This window comes from Ranitomeya variabilis, chromosome 4, assembly GCF_051348905.1.
Source record: "Ranitomeya variabilis isolate aRanVar5 chromosome 4, aRanVar5.hap1, whole genome shotgun sequence".
Taxonomy (NCBI): Eukaryota; Metazoa; Chordata; class Amphibia; order Anura; family Dendrobatidae; genus Ranitomeya; species Ranitomeya variabilis.
In genome coordinates this window covers 689808905-689827338 of record NC_135235.1, presented here as the reverse complement: position 1 = coordinate 689827338, position 18434 = coordinate 689808905, and the positions used below count along the sequence as shown (strand labels likewise).

The following is an 18434-nucleotide window of genomic DNA, read 5'->3' as shown; positions in this document are numbered from 1 at the left end:
ACCCCCAAAATTCCCAACAATAGCTATGATGGGGAAAGTCTGGCAGAAAATTAAGTATTGGAGGGGAGTAACGGAATTTAGGAGATATACACTGATTTGGTTTGATCCTAGGTTGGCAGAGCTCATGAGATTGCGGGGGTTCTGTCAGTGGAGGCGCATTGGCATTTGGTTCGTGTCTCAGTTGCTTGATGGGGATGTTATTAAAACATTCGAGACACTTAGGACTGAGTTTCCTTTGTCCCAGAAGATGTTCTTTCAATATTTGCAGTTGAGACACGCCCTAAATTGTCAAAAGGAGGGATCGCATTCTGCGGTCCGTTAGCTTGTTGAATCTTATTGGGCCTCAAAGGAGTACGAGTGGGTTTATTACCTTGATGTACAGGGGTCTGATGGATACCTTTTTATTGAAACATCCATTAAGGCTAAAGGAAAAATGGGTGGCAGACGTGGGTCCTTTGTCGGAGTCCCAGTGGGAGTCTATACCTCAATACATCCCCAGGGTGTCCTTGAGTGAGGCTAAGAGGGTGTCGGAGTTATACCTGGTGTATAGGGTGTACAGGACCCTGGCATGGATGAAGAAGGCAGGACTGAGAGGTGACTTAAAATGCCCAAGGTGCGGTGAGGATGATGCAGATTTGATACATATGATGTGGTCGTGCGCTCGTCTCCAACCCTTTTGGGTGAAGGTGCTTAACTTGATTCAAGAGGTGACGGGGTAAATGTGGTGCGTAACCCGCTGCCTTGCCTTCTGGGTTGTATGTATGATATTGCTACGGATGAATGTGTAAGGTTGATTATTGCAAGATTGTTGCTGCGAGAAAGCTTATGACACATTTTCCAGACAGGTATCAGTAATACAAAACCGATTAATACATTTTCATTTTACAAAAACAGGATCCTTACCCATAACCAGCCCTCCCTCACCTCAGTCCCTTACCCATTATCCAATACAACCAACTGACAACATCACCTCTTGAAAATTGTCCAACAGTACATGTAAAAGTCCCTCCAGAAGCAAGTAAACGACCCCCATTCTACTCTGCAATAACTCAGCAGACACCACGCCTGGGTAATTCATCCATCCGCCCCACACATTTTCAAATTTTGTATTCTGACCTTTCTTGATGTAGATATTCCTTTCCATAAAGAAAATAAAATTAATTTTATTAACAAATTGCTTTTTCCCTGGCGGTTTTTCATCCAACCAGTAAATCGCGACTGTTACTGCGTGTCATATGCTTTAATAAAAAATCAATTAATTTAAAAAAGGAGGAGTACACCGTCCGAAACTATAAACACACCCGTGGCACAAGCTTCTTCGTATTCACCCATACATATTACCAATAATATCCAAATGTCACAGTCGAAAATTATTTGTTCTAGTGTAATGAACACTGTTAAAGGAATGCCACTAAACGTAGATAACCACGACCCTGGGAAACACCAGATTTCCTCCTTACAAGATATGGACGATGATGGTATTGATGAAGACTTTGAAATTAATTTACCACATCCACACCAAGAAGATAAAGATCACGGCTGCAAAAAATGTGCAAAAAAAGGCTGTGAATGTCTGGAAAATCATATGATATGGTTGAAAGATGATTTATTCAGTTTTGTCCATGTCCACTTTTTGAAAGCGAACATAAAAGAAGGATAAAAAAGCGGCAAGACGTGTGATTTTCGTCAGTAAGGAGGTAATGTCAGGTACAGATAGGTAGATCTGCATGTCATCGGCGTACTGATGATATTGCAAACCATGCTATTACATCAGCTGTCCCAGGCCAAAGGTGTAGATGGAGAAGAGTAGGGGTCCTAGGACTGAGCCTTAGGGAACACCGAAAGACCGTGGTCGAGGTGAGGAGGTGGTGTGAGAGAGGGAGACACAATGTCCCCATAACACCCTGGTTGTTTTTTAAAGACTCTGCCGATAACCCCCAGAAGGCCATTTGCACCAACGGCCAGGCCCGCAGGGGTAGCAAAACTCCCATCCTAACCACCACAAGCATGATCAGGCACATGGCAGCAAAGCATCCGACTTTGTTGGTTGAACACAAGGCTCCATGAACAGTATCTGCGGGTGATACCACTGCTTCTTCCAATGTTGTGAGTGCAAGCAAATCCCCTGTCCATCCTGCATGCAAAGATGCCTCATGCCCTGCATCTGCACACAAACTCAACTAGCACCATCAACAAGCACGTCCACGTCCTTGTCCCAGCACAGCGTTCAGTTGTCCATACCCCATTCTTTGGAACGCAAGCGGAAATAAGCATCCAATGCCATAGTACTAAATTCACACATTTCTCATCTGCTTGCGCTCGAAATGTTGCATTTTATGCCCGTGTGAGACCTAAGCTTTCAGCAACCTGATGGCGGTTACCATCACAAGGTACTTGTTACCCAGCTGCCACAATTTTTCCCTGTCTGCTGTCATGACATTAGACAAGCAAGCACATATCACACAACATTACCCGGGCTCTCTACAATCCTGTTACAGGGAAAGTGCACCTAAACACGGACACTTGGACAAGTGCATGTGGGCAGGGATGGTATATCTCACTGACGGCATACTGGGATAGCGTAGAGGAAGCCATGAACCAGTCGGACATTGGGAGACCATGTTGCAGATGTATGGAGACAGGTTGTGGAAGGCTTTGTCTGTCACAGTTAGGGTTTTGAACTGTAGCCTCTGGGCAATTGGAAGGCAGTGAAGGGCCTGGCAGAGAGGAGAGGCTGGGGAATAACAGAGGGACAGGTGTTTTACTCGGGCATCAGACTTTAGGATAAAATGGAGTGGTGCAAGAGTGCTAGAGGGGAGGCCAGAGAGTAGAAGGTGGCAATAGTGTAGGCGGGAGATCATGAGGGCGCACGCAAACATTTTTGCAGTTTTTTGGAATGTACGGATACTGGATATGTTTTTGAGTTGTAGTGGCCAAGGGCTTGGATATGTATCTTGAAAGAGAGGGCAGAGTCAATGATCACCCCGAGGCCCCTTAACAAGCAGGACTATTTGTACCGGTGTGCCGTCCTGATATTACACAGGCACGTGTCCCATAACATTACCCGTGCCCTCCACAATGCAGTTATTGGGAAAGTCCACCTAACCACAGACACATGGACAAGTGCTTGTGGTCAGGGATGGTACATCTCACTAACGGCACACTGAGTTAACATAGTGGAAGCCAGGACACAGTCCGACCTTGGGATGGTGCACGTCCTCCCAAACCCGAGTATTGCTGGTCCTACGTCAATCTGGGTTGCCACCACAGTTTACAACTCCTGCATGTCCTACTCCTTCGCATCCTCTTCGGCCTCCATCACCGAAAGTAACACATCAGTCACAAGCTGGAAGCACTGCAACACTGCCTCAGGCAATCGACAACAGGCTGTGCTAATATGATTAGGTGACAAACTGCACAATGATGAAGAGTTGTGGACAGCTCTGAAAGAGCAGGCAGGTCTGTGGCTGACACCACTGAACCTAAAGCCAGGCATGGTCGTGTGTGACAATGGCTGCAACCTGGTGGCTGCTCTGTGTCGAGGCAAGCTCACAAATGTGCCATGCCTGGCCCATGTGATTTAACACATTGTTCAACGTTTCCTTAAAAGCGACAAGGAGGTGCCAGATCTGCTAGGAAAAGTACGAGGCTCTGCGTACCCATTTTCGAAAGTCAGCTACAGTTTCATCTGCCCTTGCCGTGATTCTGCAGCGCTTGCAGCTTTTAGCTCACCGACTGGTGTTTGATGTCCTCCCCATGCATTGGAACTCTACACTGCATATTTTGGAAAGGCTTTTGTGAGCAGAAGAGGGCAGTTGTTGACTACCAGCATCAACAAGGCCGTGGGTATTCAGTTCTGACTTCACACATAAGATCTCAGGAGTAGACATGGATATCAGACATATGTACCATCCTCCAAAACTTTGAGGAATTCACCAAGATGGTGAGCGGCAATGACGCCATAATTAACTTCTCCATCCTGCTGCTCTGTGTTGTGTTCTAATATAAATATTTATAGTTATTTATTTACCGTCAACATATTTAAAGTTTGAAACACAACAGTCCTAAGTAAAAACGATAACAATAATACAATAATCAAACAAAAATAAAACAACCCTGCTCGTGACAGCTTACAATCTACACTAAGTAACAACAAGAACAATAATTAAACCCCCCCAAAAAACATCCTGCTCGTGACAACTATCTATCCACAATGATGTGGGGGAGATAAAAACTACATGGGAATGTATTTACAATGATATTACTGAGGTTTGTCAAAAGTTTTGGAGGCCTGAGGACAAGGAGGAGGAGAGAATGGTCAGTTGTCCTCTTGGCGATGACACGGAAGTATCGACTGTTAGCAGTCTTGCACGCATGCCTGAGTTTATGCTCCGCTGACTTTCCCGTCACCCTTGCGTTCTCAAAATTTTGGGTGACAGGGAATACTGATTGGTGACGCTTCCAGACCCACGCTAAAAGGAGAACTTTATTTCTCTTATTCCAGAGGCAGACAGGTGTAGTACAATGTTGGAGGACCATAGGGACCTTCTTGCTGAATTATTAAAACAATTCCCATCTGAAAACACTGGCAAAAGACAGTTCGTTGGCCAAGCAAGTAGTACATGTGAGAGAGACAACTCCAATCCAGGAGAGGCAGTGGAACACTGACAAGGTTCGGGGAGAGTTTTCTCACACCATCCTATCGCCCTGGCCCTGAGGCGTGGAGGACTCTCACAAGGAGTGCTTTGTTTTGGAAAATCCTGGGGGAGTACCTTGCTGACCATTCCAATGTCCTCTGTTATTCCTCTGTGCCCTTAAATTATTGTTATACAAAGCTGAACACAGAACATGAACTGTCTCTCTACTGCGAACGTGCGCTGTACTCACGGTCATGGAGCGCACGGTGCCTCGCTTTCTGACGGTCACTATGAACATGGCTCCTCGCTTTCTGGCAGTAACGCTTTTATTGGCGGGAGCACGCGCCTTCGTAATAGAGAGACAGAGTACAACACCGCAAAAGCATTCACACTCTGCTCCTCAGACTTTCTATGTGCGCAGTGACTGCCTCTAGGCAGAAGATGATGATGGTGGTAGTTAAGAGTTGGAGCATTTAACATAGTCATGAAGCAGCCATAATAACTTGAAAGAGAAGTATTTTTAACGAGATACCACACTGTTAGATATGTGACCTGTATTTGTTAATTTTTTAAAACTAAAATAGTGTGCCGAACTAGGGTAACAGACATCAAATAAAGCTGAATGTAGGCCTGAATTTCCACATTTTGCAGGCCACAAATACATCATGGTTTTTTGTAATTTTGGAAGCAAAATAGTGCTGTATAGAATTAGACTCTGACAGCAAAAAAAGTGATCCTCCAGCCTACAATGACCAAACTTGGAGCACAGAGATATATGAGGGCTCGCACGGAAATACCACACTGGCAAATATGTGGCCTTGTAATATTTTTTATGCTAAATAGTGCTGTATATAGTTTCAGTAACAGACAGCAAAAAAAGTGGTTCTCTGGCCTACAATGACCAAACTTGGCGCACGCAGATATATGAGGCCTTTTTCGGTGAATTTAAAACACACACAAAAAAAGTGGCACAAGGCTAGCACACACAACTATGCTACGTATGCCTGACAAACTATGATTTCTCAACGGGCCTCAGTCTGACAGAACAAACTGTATATCATTTTTAAAAAAAAAAAAAAAAAAAATCCAACTAGGTATATAGTAAAGAAGCTGCAGCAGCAGACAGTTATGGAGCTTTGGGAGGGATGCAGTGGGAGCAATGAACGCACATACAGTGCCTGTCGGCCTTACACTGATGTGGATATGCTGTGCCCTGTCTACCTAGTGCTGCAATATTGTGACCCACAAATTAGCCCTAAAAAGGACTGTTGGTTTCTCAGGAGTTGTGGATGTAAGAGTTGCAGACGTACACTACCTCTAAAAACCTATTTCGGCACCAGCTCTCCCTACTCTCGCTGAAACAGGATGTGGCGAGCAGGGCGGCGCCCGGTCTCTTATACACGGGATGATGCTGTACAGCCAAGCCAATCAATGCACGACCACAACAAAGATGACTGCGGCATTTCATGGCCTGGCAGACAATCCCTGCACCGTGATTGGGTCTCTAAAGTCCTCCAAAAACCCTGGGTGGAGACACCAGTTACGGCCGAATAATCCCGGAAATGCTCGCTGCTCGCTGAGTACATCGAGCATAGTGATACTTGGCACGTAACGAGCAGCGGCGAGCATGTTCGCTCATCACTACAAATTATCTCCCAATCCCCTCAGACCATGCACTGTCCTCCCTCCCCTACTGCATCTAGCTCACTCTCTGATTTTGAACCAGTCACAGAAGAAGTAGTAATCAGGCTCCTTGCATCTTCTCGCCCGACCACTTGCACCAGTGACCCCATTCCGTCACATCTCCTCCAGTCCCTTTCCCCTGCTGTCACCTCTCATCTAACAAAAATATTCACCCTTTCTCTCTCTTCCAGTATCTTTCCCTCCTCAATTAAGCATGCCATCATACATCCATTACTTTAAAAAAATCCCTTGACCAAAACTGTGCCACTAACTATAGACCTGTCTCTAATCTCCCCTTCATCTCCAAACTCCTTGAATGCCTGGTCCACTCCCGTCTTATCCACTATCTCTCAGATATCTCTCCTCTACACGACCCTCTTCAATCTGGTTTCCGCTCTTTACACTCTACTGAAACTGCCCTCACTAAAGTTTCTAATGATCTACTAATAGCTAAATCTAATGGTTACTACTCCATGCTAATTCTCTTGCATCTCTCTGCAGCATTCGACACTGTGGACCATCAGCTCCTCTTCACTATGTTACACTCCATCAGCCTCAAGGACACCGTTCTCTCTTGGTTCTCCTCCTACACTGTGTGCAGAATTATTAGGCAAGTTGTATTTTGATCACATGATACTTTTTATACATGTTGTCCTACTCCAAGATAGTCAGGCTTGAGAGCCAACTACCAATTAAGTAAATCAGGTGATATGGATCTCTGTAATGAGAAGGGGTGTTGTCTAATGACATCAAAAACCTATATAACGTGTGCTTATATAGGCAACTTCCTTTCCTTTGGCAAAATGGGTCACAAGAGAGATTTGACGGTCTCTGAAAAGTCCAAAATTGTGAGATGTCTTGCAGAGGGATGCAGCAGTCTTGAAATTGCCAAACTTTTGAAGCGTGATCACAGAACAATCAAGCGTTTCATGGCAAATAGCCAACAGGGTCGCAAGAAGCATGTTGGGCAAAAAAGGCGCACAAAAGGAGGAAAATCAAGTGTGAAGCTGCCAAGATGTCATTTGCCACCAGTTTTGCCATATTTCAGAGCTGCAACGTTACTGGAGTAACAAAAAGCACAAGGTGTGCGATACTCAGAGACATGGCCAAGGTAAGGAAGACTGAAAAACGACCACCTTTGAACAAGAAACATAAGATAAAATGTCAAGACTGGGTCAAGAAATATCTTAAGACTGACTTTTCACAGGTTTTATGGACTGATGAAATGAGAGGGACTCTTGATGGGCCAGATGGATGGGCTAGAGGCTGGATCAGTAAAGGGCAGAGAGCTCCACTCCGACTCGCCAGCAAGGTGGAGGTGGGGTACTGGTATGGGCTGGTGTCATCAAAGATGAACTTGTGGGACCTTTTCGGGTTGAGGATGGAGTGAAGCTCAACTCCCAGACCTACTGCCAGTTTCTGGAAGACAACTTCTTCAAGCAGTGGTACAGGAAGAAGTTGGTATCGTTCAAGAAAAACATGATTTTCATGCAGGACAATGCTCCATCACATGCCTCCAACTACTCCACAGCGTGGCTGGCCAGTAAAGGTCTCAAAGAAGAAAAAATAATGACATGGCCCCCTTTTTCACCTGATCTGAACTTCATAGAGAACCTGTGGTCCCTCATAAAATGTGAGATCTACAGGGAGGGAAAACAATACACCTCTCGGAACAGTGTCTGGGAGGCTGTGGTGGCTGCTGCATGCAATGTTGATCGTAAACAAATAAAGCAACTGACAGAATCTATGGATGGAAGGCTGTTGAGTGTCATCATAAAGAAAGGTGGCTATATTGGTCACTAATTTTGGGGGGTTTTGTTTTTGCATGTCAGAAATGTTTATTTCTAAATGTTGTGCAGTGATATTGGTTTACCTGGTGAAAATAAACAAGTGAGATGGGAATATATTTGGTTTTTATTAAGTTGCCTAATAATTCTGCACAGTAATAGTTACCTGCACAAATATCCTCCTAAGGCTACGTTCACATTTGCGGTCAGCGCCGCAGCGTCGGGCGCCGCAGCGGCGCCGCATGCGTCATGCGCCCCTATATTTAACATGGGGGCGCATGGACATGCGTTGTGCTGCGTTTTGCGCCGCATGGCCGCAAGCGTTGGACGCAAGAAACGCATCAAGTTGCATTTTTTTTGCGTCCAACTTTCGGCCAAAAACGACGCATGCGGCGCAAAACGCAGCGTTTTAGCGTGCGTTTTGCCGCGTTTTTGTTTGCGTTGTGCGCTGCGGCGCCGACGCTGCGGCGCACAACGCAAATGTGAACGTAGCCTAAGATAGCTAAATCTAAAAAAAAAAAAACACTACAACTTCCAAAATATTAAGCTTTGATATTTATGAGTCTTTTGGGTGGATTGAGAACATAGTTGTTGATCAATAATAAAAATAATCCTCTAAAATACTACTTGCCTAATAATTCTGCACACAGTGTATCTCTGTGACCGCTCCTTCACTGTATCTTTTGCTGGTTCCTCCTCCTCTCATCTTTCCCTTACTGTTGGGGTTCCTCAAGGATCAGTCCTAGGCCCCCTCCTCTTCTCTTTGTATACTGCCCCTATTGGTCAAACAATCAGTAGATTTGGTTTTCAGTACCATCTCTATGCTGACGACACCCAATTATACACCTCTTCTCCTGATATCACGCCTGCCTTTCTAGAAAACACCAGTAATAGTCTTACCGCTGTCTCCAACATCATGTCCTCCCACTATCTGAAACTGAACCTGCCAAAAACTGAACTCCTCGTGTTTCCTCCCTCTACTAACCTACCTTTGCCTGACATTGCCATCTAAGTGTGCGGTTCCACCATTACTCCCAAGCAACATGCCCGCTGCCTTGGGGTCATACTTGATTCCGAGCTCTCATTCACCCCCCACATCCACTCACTTGTTCGCTCTTCTTATCTGCACCTCAAAAACATTTGCAGAATTCGCCCTTTTCTTACTTTCGACTCTGCAAAAACTCTTACTGTTTCACTTATTCATTCTCGTCTGGACTATTGTAACTCTATACTAATCGGCCTCCCTCTTATCAAACTCTCCCCTCTCCAATCTGTCCTGAATGCTGCAGCCAGGATCATATTCCTCACCAACCGTTACACCGATGCCTCTACCTTGTGCCAGTCATTACATTGGTTACCCATCCACTCCAGAATCCAGTACAAAACTATTACTCTCATCCACAAAGCTCTCCATGGCTCAGCACCACCCTACATCTCCTCCGTGGTCTCTGTATACCACCCTACCCGTGCCCTCCATTCTGCTAATGACCGGAGGTTAACATCCTCATTAATCAGAACCTCCCACTCCCGTCTCCAAGACTTTTCACGTGCTGCGCCAATTCTTTGGAAAGCACTTCCCAGGTTAATACAATTAATCCCCAATCCACACAGCTTTAAGCGTGCCCTAAAAACGCATTTGTTCAGACTGTCCTACCACCTCAACGCATAACCTAACTATCCCTGTATGGCCCATTCAAAAAAAACTTCAAACATATTCAGGTTCCTCACTTCATGTTCTCATCTTTTTGCATTTAATAGACCTCTGTGTTTCTACTGTTACATATTTAGGCTCATAACTGGTTCATGCAGCTTCATATGAACACCCGATTCTTACACTATGGCTGGTCCGAACAACTAAAGCAATTGTTACCATCCACCTCTCGTGTCTCCCGTTTATTCTCGTAGTTTGTAAGCTTGCGAGCAGGGCCCCTCACTCCTCTTAGTATCTGTTTTGATCTGTGTTTATTGTTATGCTGTAATGTCTATAGTCTGTACAAATCCCCTCTATAATTGTAAAGCGCTGCGGAATATGTTGGCACTATAGAAATAAAACTATTATTATTATACAATATGCATCATCATGTGGGCCATTATACAGTATGGAGCACTGTGTGGTCATTATACAGTATGGAACATCATGTGTGGCCATTATACAGTATGGAGCATCATGTGTGGCCATTATACAGTATGGAGCATCATGTGTGGCCATTATACTGCATGCAGCATCATGTGTGGCCATTATACAGTATGGAGAATCATGTGTGGCCATTATACAGTATTGAGCATCATGTGTGGCCATATTTTTTTTCTGTTTATAATTATTGTTTATGAAACAGTGTGATCTGCAGTGCTAAATGGGTGTGGTTGGGGCGTGGATATGGGTGTGACAAGTTGTGAAATGGGTGTGGTTAGGGCGTGGTCTAAAATTTGCTGCGGCGCCACAAACTTTATCACTCTTCCTTCCTCAAAAGTTGGGAGTTATGTAAAAGGCCAGTACAAAAAAAGGAACAAATTTGTTGGCAAGCAAAAATGGGCCGGAAGTGTGATGGGGAAAAACGGAGGCCGAGGTACCAGGCCGTGGTAAAGTGCTTGAGGCAGCGGGTTGTGGCATGCCGGGAAGCAGAACCAAGGCAGTACCAGATGACTCCCAGAATCCAGGCTACACAAGCCCAAGCCCGATAACCAGACCAGCACCAGTCAAGACCCAAAGTCCAGACCACTCCAGGCAACAGTTGAGTTCCAGCCCTTTCTACTTCAGGTACGAGAGATGTCTGCCGATGGTCAAGCACCAAAGATCCGAGAGGAGATTCTGCTCGGGAGTATAGGCCTGCTGTGAAGAGCAGGAGGTGCGAGTGATCTGCTTCCAGCACTGATGTATGGTACAGGGGTTGGTCCAGGATAGTAAAACAATCAGGACAGGGGCCGGTTGAAGTGAAAGCAGTTCAGTGAGCCTTAATAGACTTTGTCAGGAGGACGTGGCCTAGCGGGAAGAAGTGGAGACCTCCACTATGACCTGTGTTCACAGAAGAGGTAGTGTTGAGGCCTATATATGTTGAGACCATCGCCCTTGTCAGTAGCTAAAGTAGCATACAGTTAGAGGCTGCTATTACAGTGAGAGTGAGCCGGAGAATTCATTGTATATTTGATATTGTATATTTCACCGTGTAATCACCATGTTTTGTATTATTCACTGTTGCTGCAGTTATCACAATTCCCATTTTCAGGGAAATAAATAATGATATTGGTTACTTCTGCCTTGTGTTTGTTTGTGTGTTGTAGCTAGTCTCTCAATACAGGGACAAAATAGGGGTATTACACTGTGTGGGAGGATGGGAGTACTGTGGGAACATTACACTGTGTGGGAGGATGGGAGTACTGTGTGAACATTACGCGGTACTGTGGGAACAGTATACTGTGTGTGGTGAGATGGCGGTACTGTGGGAACATTACACTGTGTGGGGGTTGGCGGAACTGGGGGAACAATATACTGTGTGTTGGGGATGGCGGTACTATGGGAACATTACACTGCGTGTGTGGGGAAGGCGGTACTGTGGGAACATTACACTGTGTGGCGGGATGGAGGTGCTGTGGGAACATTATACTGTGTGTGGGGGGATGGCGGTACTGTGGGAATATTATACTGTGTGTGGGGGGATGGCGGTACTGTGCAAACATTATAGTGTGTGTGTGTGTGTGGTGGAATTGCAGTACTGTTGGAACATTATACTATATGGGGGGATGGCGGTACTGTGGGAACATTATACTGTTTGTGGAGGGGATGGCGGTATTGTTGGAACATTATACTGTGTGGGGTGATCACGGTACTGTGGGAACATTATAGTGTGGGGGGATGACAGTACTGTGGGAACATTATACTATGTGTGGACGGGATGGCGGTACTGTTGGAACATTATACTGTGTGGGGGATGATGGTACTGTGGGAACATTATACTGTTTGTGGAGGGGATGGTGGTATTGTTGGAACATTATACTGTGTGGGGGGATGACGGTACTTTGGGAACATTATACTGTGTGTGTGGGGGGATGGCGGTACTGTTGGAACATTATACTGTGTGGGGGGGTGACTGTACTGTGGGAACATTATATTGTGTATGGGTTGATGGCGGTACTGTGGGAACATTATACTGTGTGGGGGGGATGATGGTACTGTGGGAACATTATACTGTTTGTGGAGGGGATGGTGGTATTGTTGGAACATTATACTGTGTTTGGGGATGACGGTACATTGGGAACATTATACTATGTGTGGACAGGATGGCGGTATTGTTGGAACAATTATACTGTGTGAGGGGATGACCGTACTGTGGGAACATTACACTGTGTGGGGGGGATGGCGGAACTGGGGGAACATTATACTGTGTGTGGGGGATGGCGGTACTGTGGGAACATTATATTGTGTGTGGGTTGATGGCGGTACTGTAGGAACATTATACTATGCGTGGAGGTGATGGCGGTACTGTGGGATCATTATACTGTGTGGTGGGCACCATACATACTACATAAGGTGCATTATGGGCACATTACACTATGTTCGGGCTAAGAAAGGGGCCCTGTACTATGAGAACAATATGTTTCCTCACTTCCTGTCTTCCATAGTTGGGTCCTATGTATCTATTACAGGAAACAGATTGAAACGTTATGATTCTTATAAAGTGGCAACAAAAACCCCAAAAGAGTCTCAGTGTTGAAGGGGTTAATGTCCCCGCGCTCAGTAATGGGGAATCTCCAGCACCTACCTCCACCTGCAGAGCCGCACTCCACATATGGTAGAGGCTAAATCCAAGTCGGCTAAAGGACCTCTGCCCATGTGACCGGAAGGGGCGGCGCCTCTTCCTCCATAGAACAGACAGAGCAGACACGAGGAAGCTGTGGATGTCATGGCGGGATTTCGAGGATTTTTGTGCAAGATTTGGGGTATTATGGGGCTCATTCTCCAAAGTCATAGATCAGGTAAGTGGGAGTCTGCCTGGAGAGAATGTGGTGATGTTGCTTGCATGGGTCTGCCTGGGGAGAATGGGGTGGTGTTGCTTGCATGGGGCTGCTGGGGAGAATGGGGTGGTGATGCTTGCATGGGGCTGCCTGGGGAGAATGGGGGGGGTGATGCTTGCATGGGGCTGCCTGGGGAGAATGGGGGGGGGGGTGATGCTTGCATGGGGCTGCCTGGGGAGAATGGGGGGTGATGCTTGCATGGGGCTGCCTGGGGAGAATGGGGGGATGTTGCTTGCATGGGGCTGCCTGGGGAGAATGGGGGGATGTTGCTTACATGGGGCTGCCTGGGGAGAATGGGGGGATGTTGCTTACATGGGGCTGCCTGGGGAGAATGGGGTGGTGTTGCTTGCATGGGGCTGCCTGGGGAGAATGGGGGATGTTGCTTGCATGGGGCTGCCTGGGGAGAATGGGGTGGTGTTGCTTGCATGGGGCTGCTGGGGAGAATGGGGTGGTGATGCTTGCATGGGGCTGCTGGGGAGAATGGGGTGGTGATGCTTGCATGGGGCTGCCTGGGGAGAATGGGGTGATGTTGCTTGCATGGGTCCGCCTGGGGAGAATGGGGTGGTGTTGCTTGCATGGGGCTGCTGGGGAGAATGGGGTGGTGGTGTTGCTTGCATGGGGCTGCTGGGGAGAATGGGGTGGTGGTGTTGCTTGCATGGGGCTGCTGGGGAGAATGGGGTGGTGGTGTTGCTTGCATGGGGTTGCTGGGGAGAATGGGGTGGTGTTGCTTGCATGGGGCTGCTGGGGAGAATGGGGGGGTGATGCTTGCATGGGGCTGCCTGGGGAGAATGGGGTGGTGGTGCTTGCATGGGGCTGCCTGGGGAGAATGGGGGGGTGATGCTTGCATGGGGCTGCCTGGGGAGAATGGGGGGATGTTGCTTGCATGGGTCTGCCTTGGGAGAATCGGGTGGTGGTGCTTGCATGGGTCTGCCTGGGGAGAATCGGGTGGTGGTGCTTGCATGGGTCTGCCTGGGGAGAATGGGGGGGTGGTGCTTGCATGGGGCTGCCTGGGGAGAATGGGGGGATGTTGCTTGCATGGGGCTGCCTGGGGAGAATGGGGGATGTTGCTTGCATGGGGCTGCCTGGGGAGAATGGGGTGGTGGTGCTTGCATGGGGCTGCCTGGGGAGAATGGGGGGGTGATGCTTGCATGGGGCTGCCTGGGGAGAATGGGGGGATGTTGCTTGCATGGGTCTGCCTGGGGAGAATCGGGTGGTGGTGCTTGCATGGGTCTGCCTGGGGAGAATGGGGTGGTGGTGCTTGCATGGGGAGAATGGGGTGGTGATGCTTACATGGGGAGAATGGGGTGGTGATGCTTACATGGGGAGAATGGGGTGGTGATGCTTGCATGGGGAGAATGGGGTGGTGATGCTTGCATGGGGCTGCATGGGGAGAATGGGGTGGTGATGCTTGCATGGGGCTGCATGGGAAGAATGGGGTGGTGATGCTTGCATGGGAAGAATGGGGTGGTGATGCTTGCATGGGGCTGCATGGGGAGAATGGGGTGGTGATGCTTGCATGGGGCTGCATGGGAAGAATGGGGTGGTGATGCTTGCATGGGGCTGCATGGGAAGAATGGGGTGGTGATGCTTGCATGGGGAGAATGGGGTGGTGATGCTTGCATGGGGCTGCATGGGGAGAATCGGGTGGTGTTGCTTGCATGGGGCTGCATGTGCATGCTGGACGGGGGGTCCGCCTGGGGAGAAGGGGGAGATGTTGTTTGCATGGGACTGCATGCTGGAGGGGCCTGCCTGGGGAAGGGTGACTGCATGCTGGGGTCTCAGTGGGAAGGGGGTCATGTTTCTTGCTAGCGGGGCTGGGTGTCTGTTGTGAAGGGGGGCTGCAGGTCTCTGGGGAAGAGAGGCTGTGTGCTGGAGTCTCTGTTAGGAAGGGGGTCATGTTGCCTGCGTGGGGGATCTGCGGGGATCTGCGTGCAGGGGGGTCTACCTGCAGAATGGGGCTGATGTTACTCGCATGGGTCTATGTGGTGTGGGGAGCTGATGTCACGTGCTGTGCAGGTCAGTGTGTGATGTCACTTGCGGTGGGGGGTGCAGGGAAGTATAGTGCTACGTGTGTGGGGGCGAACAGGGGAGGGGATGAATGATGATGGAGATCTGAGGGATTGATATTACTTAGCATGAGAATCTCTGCCTGGTGGTGAGGGGTCGGTCCTGTTAATATTAATATTATTGGGGACACATGCTGTCAGATTGATGACTGACCTATGACCTCTGGGAGCGAAACAGCCTTACAACAATGTCTCCAGATCCCTGGCTTTATTCTCCCCTCGCACGCTGTGCTACTCAGTATTAGCCCGGTGGCCACTGGTGTCAGCCACTACTTGTATCCAGTTTTCTGCATGATTTTTTTTTCTGTTTTATTCTAGGTATTCTGACTTATCCCCATCCTGTGCCCCCCCCCCCCCCCCCCAGAGCAGTGACCTCCCTGCAGATGTCATTACATCACTGGACTTCTTTTCACCAAGTGGAATGGCGGTGCCCCCACAATCCATGTGAGGACCCAAAGGGATGACACTGTGTGCATCTGATAATGTCAGATAGATGAGTATAATTACTTTAAAAAAAAAACCCTTTTTCTCGATTTGCGCTCGCTCTGTCTCCCCGCGCTCGCTCTGTCTCCCCGCGCTCGCTCTGTCTCCCCGCGCTCGCTCTGTCTCCCCGCGCTCGCTCTGTCTCCCCGCGCTCGCTCGCATCAGGGGCTTATCTACAGCATTCTGTAATGCTGTAGCTAAGCCTCCAATGTATCCTAAAAGATGAGAAAAAGAGGTTATATTATACTCACGCGGGCGGTCTGATCCAAGTCGCGGTCCGGTCCTGGGCCTCCCATCTTGATAGGATGACTTCCTCTTCTTGTCTTCACACTGCGGTGCGCAGGCGCCGGGAAAGGTCAGAGAGGCCTGGGGCCTGCACACTGCAGTACTTTGTGCTGGAGCCGCAGCGTGAAGACACGAAGAGGAGATCATCCGATGAAGATAGGAGGCGCCAGACCGGCCCGCGATGCCCATCGGACAGGACTGGGACTGTCCCTGGGTGAGTATAATATAACCTCTTTTTCTAATTTTTAAGGATACATCGGGGGCTTATCTACAGCATTACAGAATGCTGGAGATAAGCCCCTGATGCTGGTGGGCTTAGCTCGCCCTCAATTTTGGGGGTGACAGGTTGCCTTTAAGCACCACAATACAATTTTTGCAGCTAAAGCACAGGGGACTTTGGTACAAAATGTGTTTTTCTTTTTTGTAATTAATCTGTCTTTAATGTTTAATTCATTGTTTTAATTTCTAAAACTCTTTATTATTGATTTGTATGTATGCATACTTATATATTTCTCTTTTTTTTATTTCTAACTATTTGACTTGTAATAAACTTGTTTGACAGCTATGAGTTGAAATTTCATTTCCTTGCGGATTTACATTCTATGGGGAAGAGACAAAAGGTCGGGGGTGCAGCAGCTCGGGTGGTGGTGAGGCGGCAGAATGGTTATTGCAGGCTGTAGGCTTTCCTGAAGAGGTGGGTTTTCAGGTTCCGTCTGAAGGATCCAAGGGTGGTGGATAATTGGACGTGTTGAGGCGTGGAATTCGAGAGGATGGGGATATTGGGGAGAAATCTTGGAGGCGGTTGTGTGATGAATGAATAAGTGTGGAGGAGAGTAGGAGGTCTTGGGAGGATCGAAGATTACGTGAGGGAAGATATTGGGAGATTAGTTCAGAGATATAAGGAGGGGACAGGTTGTGGATGGCTTTGTAGATCAGTGTTAGTAGTTTGAACTGGATTCGTTGTGGAATTGGGAGTCAGTGGAGAAATTTGCAGAGGGGAGAAACGGGAGTAGAGAGGTGGATTAGCCGGGCAACAGAGTTAAGGACAGACTGGAGTGGTGCAAGAGAGTTAGCGGGGAGGCCGCAGAGGAGGATGTTGCAGTAGTCGAGGTGAGAGATAAGGGCATGCTCAAGCATTTTAGTAGATTGAGGGCAGAGGAAGGGACGGATTCTGGCAATATGTTTGAGTTGGAGGCGACAGGAGGTGGCAAGAGTTTGGACAAGCGGTTTGATGGACAGGGCAGAGTCGAGAGTTACCGTGAGGTAGCGGATTTCAGGTGTGGGAGAGAACGTGATTCTGCTTACCATAATAGATAGATCAGGTAGGGGAGATTGGCATTGTCTACATTGAGTTTTAGGAAGCGAGAGGTGAAGGAGGATATGGCTGATAGACACTTCGGGATTCTGGACAGCGGAGAGGTGACATCTGGGCCAGAGAGGTAGATCTGAGTGTCATCAGCATACAGGTGATACTGGAAGCCATGGGACTTTATGAGTTATCCTAGGCCAAGGGTATAGATGGAAAAAATTAGGGTCCCCAGGACAGAGCCTTGAGGGACTCCAACAGAGAGAGGGCGGAATGAGCCAATACAGTCTGCTGTGCCTGCCCAACGACCGCAGAGTTGCCCAGATCATACCCCTACTGATTACTGGGTGGCCACCCTGCTGCATCCCTGCTGCAAAGACAAAGTACCATTATTACTTCCGTCACTGGAGCGGGATGGCAAAATGTGTGAATACAAGCACATGCTGGTAGGGGCACTACTGACGGCATTCCCACCTGACAGAAGAAACACAAGGCAGAGGAGGAGGAAGCCGCCAACGCAGCTGGGGCACCACCTCAGAAGGGAGCGTTAACATGGCTAAAATGTGAAAAAAATTCATCAGCATGACACATCATCCAGCACCACCATCTGATACGGTCTATACAACCAGGTGCCAGCGTTATAACAACATGGTGGAAGAGTACATGTCTATGTCCACACGTCTGCATGTACTAAGTTGGGTCTGCCCATTTAACTTCTTGGTTTCCAAACTGGACACATGGCCTAGGCTTGTACTTTTTGACTTGGAAGTGCCGGCATGCCCCGTGGCAAGTGTAATGTTGGAACGTGTTTATCACAGCAGGGGATATCACACATAGGCGCATCCACCTGTCCAAAGCCAACGTGGCCACTCTCGCATTCATTAAAAGAAACCAGGAGTGGAGTCCACAGGACTTGTCTGTACCTCTGGCAAACCAGACAAATGTACCATCTGCACCCAGACATTGTTATATTTTATTTGCCATTTGTTTTATTTTGGGGCCTTACCAAAAAGGAAGAGAAATAAAATCCACAAAAATAATGTTGGATACCATCAGACCTGCCTCTTCCACCTACACCCTACACTGCAATGTCCACCTCCTGCTAGTCCACCTACACCACCTCCTCCTCCACTAGGACATCCGACTACTGTATCTACATTGTTCTTTTTTATTTTAT

The 18434-nt window shown here is 47.9% G+C and overlaps 1 protein-coding gene across 2 annotated transcripts in view; it reads right to left on the bottom strand.

Moving 5' to 3' along the window:
- The window catches only part of LOC143767662 (uncharacterized), a 39773-nt gene extending 26839 nt beyond the window's left edge, over positions 1 to 12934 (bottom strand). Inside the window, exon 1 of one of the 2 annotated variants that reach the window (XM_077256126.1) lies at positions 12865 to 12934. In XM_077256126.1, coding sequence (XP_077112241.1) covers positions 12865 to 12891 — 27 coding nt within the window. In that variant the 5' untranslated portion in view covers positions 12892 to 12934. The remainder of the gene's footprint in view (positions 1 to 12864) is intronic. The other variant, XM_077256128.1, reaches the window with a different exon arrangement.
- Between the last annotated feature and the right edge of the window lie 5500 nt (positions 12935 to 18434).